Here is a 6,310-nt window from a genome sequence, read left to right on the forward strand (position 1 = left end):
TTGCGCAGTGTTTGTCCAGTTTCTCCCACGTACATAACATTGGGGCATTTAGCACACATGATCAGATATACCAGATTGGTGGACCCACAGGAAAATTTACCTTGTACTCTGTACTCCTGTTGTGAACCTGGTATCGTTACCCTGTCTTTAACAGTTTCACAGCATCAGAACTTTGTTTCTCTTATACAAGCCTCATTTTTAGCTGCACAGAAGAAAACTGCCCGGGCTTTTTCCCCCTGATGCTGTGCAAAGCATGATGGGATTTCTGATTTTGTTGTTCTTGTTCTGCTGTTTTGGTGCAATGTTTTTTTTTTTTTTTTTGCATTTTGAATTTGACATTTGAAGCCTAGCATGTGCAGCTGGGAGGGGTAATCAGGACACAGGGCAGTTGGAACTGTGTCTCCTGGCAGTGACACAGATTAATGTGGAGCCCATGGGTATGCCGGCCTGACCTGCTTAGTAATTAATTGCACCTGGTATGTGGGTTCTGGCTGTTGCTCTCTCTCTTTCAGGTGTTGCTTAATGGGAGCCTAATCAGCTCTCCCTGGAGGTGTTCTGTGATTGGAGGTGGATCGGCGGGCCATTTGAATTGCCCAATCAGAGTGCTGGGCTTACTATATATACTGGACTGGAACGGTTACAGGCTTCACCTGCTTTGAAGAACTTACCAGCGTTCAGTCCAGCAGTCATTTTCTGTGTCATGGAGTCTGTAGTGCAAGCTGTTCTGCGCAGGGCTCGTCAGGAGGATGGTGAAGCATGGCTACGTGATTTACTGGAGCCAGTGGAGGAGCTCTCAGACTTTGCTGAGGAAATGGAGGAGGCGGTGCCTGCCAGTGAGGTCCCTCTGTGTGCTCAGTCAGGAGACGAGGAGGAGCCGGGTCCGAGTGACAGGAGTGTGTCTGCCCCCCCTCCTGGGAGGCGGGCTTCAGCAAGGAAGCATCAGAATACCAGCCAGGAAGGGTCGGCCCACAAAGGAGGACGCAGGCTGCAAGGGGCCAATGTCGGCTGCCGTTCAGCTGCATCACAGCAAGGTCCTGCTCAGGGGAAACGCCCCTGCAAGAAGAAGGGGACATCTTCTCCGGCAGAGCCGGTTAGGAAGTCGTTAAGGAGCTCAGCAGCAGCTCGGAGCCGTGAAACTCAGGAGCAGGGGGTTGCCTCAGCCCTGCTCCAGGAGGACTCAGTTGCTTTCGCTGGGGCTGAAGGTGCCAGGAGCCAGGACAGAGCTGCTGGAGCAGGTGAGATCTCTGCTAGCTCTATGGAGCAGAGGATTGATAATTTGTCTGCAATAGTACAGTCTTTAGCTAATGTAGTCAATAGTTTGTCTGGGAATGCAGCTGGGAAGGGTAATGACTCAGTTAGCACAGCAGGACCACTGCCTGTGTGGCAGAATGTATCACTTCCCTCGGTTTCTGTGCAGTCCCCCCTCCCTCCCCCTTCTGGTAACGAGCAAGTGTCTATAGCTGCTAGCACAGTTAATCAACAACAGAGTGTAACAGCTGTGCCTGTTCAGCGTCCAGGCATTTCTGAGTCAGCTTATAAGGAGGCTTTGCCCTGTGTTCTTTCACCTTTAGGATTTCATTTACCTGTTTCAGTGAAAGAGAAAATATGGAGAGGTGATTATGTAGACATATTATCTCTTTTACCTCTACAAAAAGAATTTGTGAGTAAAGAAAAAAAAGATAATGAGGAAGAGAGACGCAGACCAGTTGTTAGGTCATTTAGCAATTGGCTGCAAGCTTTCTGCATATATTCAGGTGTGATGGGTGAGAGGAGACCTGATTTATGTACAGGTCTTTTTCAGCATCTGGACACTGTTAGCGAGGCCTACCGCCAGTTTGGAGGAACCGCATGGTTCTTATACGACGACGCTATGCGTCAGAAGCTTGCAGTGTACCCTAACCTAGCATGGGGTAATAAGGATGTTGGTGTTTGGTTGGGTTTGATGTTACCGCAGAAGTTGCAGCCGCTTAGGCAGTCCTCTACTCCGGCTCCAGCTGGTTCAATTAAGAAAGGCCTTTGTTTTGCGTATAATGAGGGCCAGTGCAAATTTGCGCAGAATTGCCGGTATAAGCATGAGTGCAATTTCTGTGGTGGCATTCATCCTGTGGCCAGGTGCTTTAAGCGAGTAGGCCTACAGGCTCAAGGAAGTACCAAAGAGTTATTTCTTAAAAGCGCAGACTCTAGTGAGTCTGCAAAAAATGCTACCCTGGTTAGACAGGTATCCAAAGCTGGCGAGCAAGCAGCTTCTCATTGATGGTTTTGACAGAGGTTTTCCCTTACCTAAGTTTGATGGACAAGGTTGTGTTATATCCTCTAATTTAAAGTCAGTCACTCAGCACCCTCAGGTGGCGTTTGATAAAATTGTCAAGGAAGTTAAGTCGGGGAGAGTGTCGGGACCTTTCATTTCTCCCCCCTTTGAGAATTTTCGGGTATCTCCGTTAGGTGTCGTTCCCAAAAAATCGTTTAACGAATTTCGCATGATACATCATCTTTCTTTCCCTAAAGGAAGTTCGTTAAACGATAGCATAGATGATTCTCTGGCGTCGGTATCTTACATTACTTTTGAACAAACCTTGTCTGTCATTAGGTCGTTTGGTCAGGGAGCTCTCTTGTCAAAAGCTGACATACAATCAGCTTTTCGTTTACTTCCAATAGATCCGAGTGCTTTTAACTCGTTAGGTTTTGTTTTTGACGGTTACTTTTATTTTGATCGCTGCTTGCCGATGGGCTGCTCGCTATCATGCCTGTACTTTGAAGAATTTTCCACTTTTTTGGATTGGGTGGTGAAGCAGAGAGCCCCTATGCTTGAGGGGGGCTCTTTGGTTCACTACTTAGACGATTTTTTGTTTGTCGGACCTGCTGACTCAAATGGCTGCCTTAATATGTTAAACATTTTCTGTGACACAATGAAAGAATTTGGGGTGCCTCTGGCTGAGGACAAAACTGTCCCCCCCTGTTCTACAATAGTTTTTCTCGGAATAACAATTGATACCATTAATATGGAGTTCAGATTGCCCGTGGAAAAAATTTGCTCTTTGAAAGTGTCATTGAATGCTCTGTTAAGTAAACGTAAGGCCACGGTCCAAGAGATTCAATCCGTCTTGGGTCAGCTAGCTTTTGCATCTCGCATAATGCCGATGGGCCGAGTTTTTTCGCGGAGGTTAGCTAGATCAATTTCGGGTCTGAAATCCCCTCGCTGGCATGTTTCTCTGAATCGAGAAATTAAAGAGGACTTATTAGTTTGGTACCAATTTTTACTGTATTATAATGGGAAGTCATTATGGCAAGAAGAATTTGTTTTAGATGAGCAGATGGAATTTTACACGGACGCAGCGGGTTCCGTAGGTTTTGGAGCTTTTTGGCAGGGTAACTGGTGCGCAGAGCGTTGGCCTGGGTCGTGGTTGCACGAAGTCACAAAAAATATTGTTCTTTTGGAACTCTTTCCAGTGTTGGTCTCCCTAGTTCTTTGGGGGAAAAGTTTTGCTAACAAGCGGATCTTATTACAAACGGACAATAAGGGCGTTATGTTTGCCATAAACTGCTTGTCTGCAAAGTCAGATTTAGTGGTAAAAGTCCTGAGACACATTGTCCTGCATTGTCTACGTTTTAATATCTGGCTAAAAGCTAAATACTTACCTGGTTGCCATAATGTTGTTGCGGATTCTTTGTCTCGCCAGAATTGGGATTTGTTCCGGAAGGTGGCGCCGGCAGCAGCATCAGTGGGAGCCCCGTGCCCGGCCCACTTATGGAGCATCATTTGGTCCTAATATCTGAGATGGTGAAGAATTCAGTGGCCCCCAGGACTTGGGCAGCGTATGTGGCCTCTTGGAAAGTATGGCTTGATTTTTCTGTTAGCTGCTCTCAATCCCCTCTAGCGGATTGTGAGGATTTAGTTTTGTCTTTTATTTGTCAGCTGGTGAGTCAAGGGGTATCGGTTTCTTTATTAAAACGGTATTTAGCAGGCATATCCTTTTTCAGGAGGTTGGCTCATGCACCGCCTTGCTGCTCTTATGCTGTGGTAAGACAATTCTTGAAGGGTTTTCGGAAGGGCAGGCTACACGAAGACTCAAGAAGACCGGTTTCCTTTGCTCTTTTATCTGATATGTTTAGAGTTTTACAATCCATTTGTATCTCTGAGTATGAAACCAAGTTATTTAAATCAGCTTTTGGTTTAGCTTTCTTTTGCGCTTTGCGTATTTCAGAGTTAGTTGCCCCATCTAGATCGGTGCAGTCGAATTTAAAGGCTTCCCATGTTCAGTGTGGGAAAGAGGGTTTTAAAGTTTTTGTTAGCCGATCTAAGACGGATCAATTAGGAAAGGGCATTTGGTTGTCATTATCCCCCCTACCTTTTTCCCCCTATTGCCCAGTAGTAGTTCTTTCTGAATTCATGGCAATTCGCCCTCAGTCTGAATCTTTCCTTTGTCATGTGGATGGAACGCCCTTATCGGCTTTCCAGTTTGGGGCGGTTTTTAAAAAATGCCTTATCAAATTGGGTTTGGGAGGGGAACAATTTTCTTCCCATTCCTTCCGGATTGGGGCAGCCACAGAGGCAGCCAGGTTTGGCCTTCCTGATGATGTCATTCGTAAAATTGGTAGGTGGGAATCCTCTAGATTCCATCTTTATGTCAGGCCTCATCTAACTTTGTATTAATTATCTTTCAGGTCGGAAATTAATAGTTTGGATCCTTGGGCACTCATATATTTACTGGGCCCAGAGGAGAGCCATTCGCAGACCATACTCAGAAAATCTGTTCTTTGATTTTGACGACTGTCACGTATTGTGGCAAGGTATTAGAGGCATGAAGTGGGCGGGTTTATGTTCATTGGTGTATAGTAAATTGCACAGCTGTCCTGTTCCTGATGTGTTGGTAATTCATTTGGGAGGCAATGACCTTGGGAAAACTAATACCCTGGCCCTCCTTCATCGTATGAGATCAGACATTTTTGAGTTAAGTGGTCAGCTTCCCAATACAAAGATTATTTATTCTGAAATGGTCGCGAGACCAGTCTGGTCCCATCCTGATTTAAGATTTATGAACTCTATCAGAAAGAGAGTCAATAGAGCTATGGCTAAGACTCTGCCGTTAGTGGGGGGTCTGTCCATCCGCCATAGAGAGCTGGAGGGTGGGGAATTTGGTCTGTTTAGGAGGGATCTTGTCCACTTATCTGGTATTGGTCTTGACATTCTAAATTCAAATATACATTCTGCCATTGAAGAGGTCGGGCTGGTGGGGGGACCAGGCTTGTAAACTTGCCTGGTCGGTGGGTAATGTCGCCCATGGTGTAGCGGACATTCAATTAAATTGTGTGTGTTTAACTGCTCAGCAGTATTATTTTTGATTTAATGTTTATGCTATTTCAATAAAGAAATTCTTCTGTTTCACTTTGTGTGGTAATAAAGTAAACAATTTCATTTATTTACAAAGCCCCAATAAACCGGCCGCGGCCAATTTTCTCCATTTCAGTGTCTGTGTTTATGTGAATAGATATTGGTTTGTAGGGGTCTAGGCCGTGCATTCCCATGGCAGTGACACAGATTAATGTGGAGCCCATGGGTATGCCGGCCTGACCTGCTTAGTAATTAATTGCACCTGGTATGTGGGTTCTGGCTGTTGCTCTCTCTCTTTCAGGTGTTGCTTAATGGGAGCCTAATCAGCTCTCCCTGGAGGTGTTCTGTGATTGGAGGTGGATCGGCGGGCCATTTGAATTGCCCAATCAGAGTGCTGGGCTTACTATATATACTGGACTGGAACGGTTACAGGCTTCACCTGCTTTGAAGAACTTACCAGCGTTCAGTCCCCCGCCCTCCCTCCCAATCTTGTCGCGAGCCTTAACATTTTATTGGGGGCGTGTCACCTGTACAAGGCGGATGAAAATGGGTAATGTCGCCCATGGTGTAGCGGACATTCAATTAAATTGTGTGTGTTTAACTGCTCAGCAGTATTATTTTTGATTTAATGTTTATGCTATTTCAATAAAGAAATTCTTCTGTTTCACTTTGTGTGGTAATAAAGTAAACAATTTCATTTATTTACAAAGCCCCAATAAACCGGCCGCGGCCAATTTTCTCCATTTCAGTGTCTGTGTTTATGTGAATAGATATTGGTTTGTAGGGGTCTAGGCCGTGCATTCCCATGCTCCTTGTCACTAGGGATGTCGCGAACTGTTCGCCGGCGAACGGTTCCAGGCGAACTTAGGGGGTTCACGTTCGCCTACCCAACGCGAACTTTCCCGAAAGTTCGATTCGCCCCATAAAGCTCTATTGAGCAAAACTTTGACTCTCTATATCACAGCCATCAGACACATTATT

General features: G+C 45.6%; 1 protein-coding gene across 3 annotated transcripts; it reads left to right on the forward strand.

Annotated features, from left to right (window-relative positions):
• Positions 1 to 410: 410 nt before the first annotated feature.
• Positions 411 to 6,072, forward strand: LOC137515437 (uncharacterized). 3 transcript variants are annotated; one of them, XM_068234289.1, is made up of 3 exons: positions 411 to 1,235; positions 3,678 to 3,832; positions 4,663 to 6,072. In XM_068234289.1, exons 1-3 carry the CDS (start codon positions 701 to 703, stop codon positions 4,672 to 4,674), a joined length of 702 nt encoding a protein of 233 aa, XP_068090390.1. In that variant the 5' UTR covers positions 411 to 700; the 3' UTR covers positions 4,675 to 6,072. The 3 variants fall into 3 exon arrangements, with proteins under 3 accessions (XP_068090390.1, XP_068090388.1, XP_068090389.1); XM_068234287.1 differs by having other exon boundaries at positions 3,678 to 6,072; XM_068234288.1 differs by lacking the exon at positions 3,678 to 3,832.
• The last annotated feature ends 238 nt before the right edge of the window (positions 6,073 to 6,310 follow it).

The sequence above is a fragment of the Hyperolius riggenbachi genome, chromosome 1 (assembly GCF_040937935.1).
Source record: "Hyperolius riggenbachi isolate aHypRig1 chromosome 1, aHypRig1.pri, whole genome shotgun sequence".
Lineage (NCBI taxonomy): Eukaryota > Metazoa > Chordata > Amphibia > Anura > Hyperoliidae > Hyperolius > Hyperolius riggenbachi.

What these genes read in the sequence shown, in the direction of transcription:
- LOC137515437 (XM_068234287.1), top strand. Translation starts at nt 701, where the DNA reads ATGGAGTCTGTAGTGCAAGCTGTTCTGCGCAGGGCTCGTCAGGAGGAT. An exon ending in GGACAGAGCTGCTGGAGCAG is followed by an intron (nt 1,236 to 3,677) that starts GTGAGATCTCTG and finishes TTGTCTCGCCAG; the next exon opens with AATTGGGATTTGTTCCGGAA.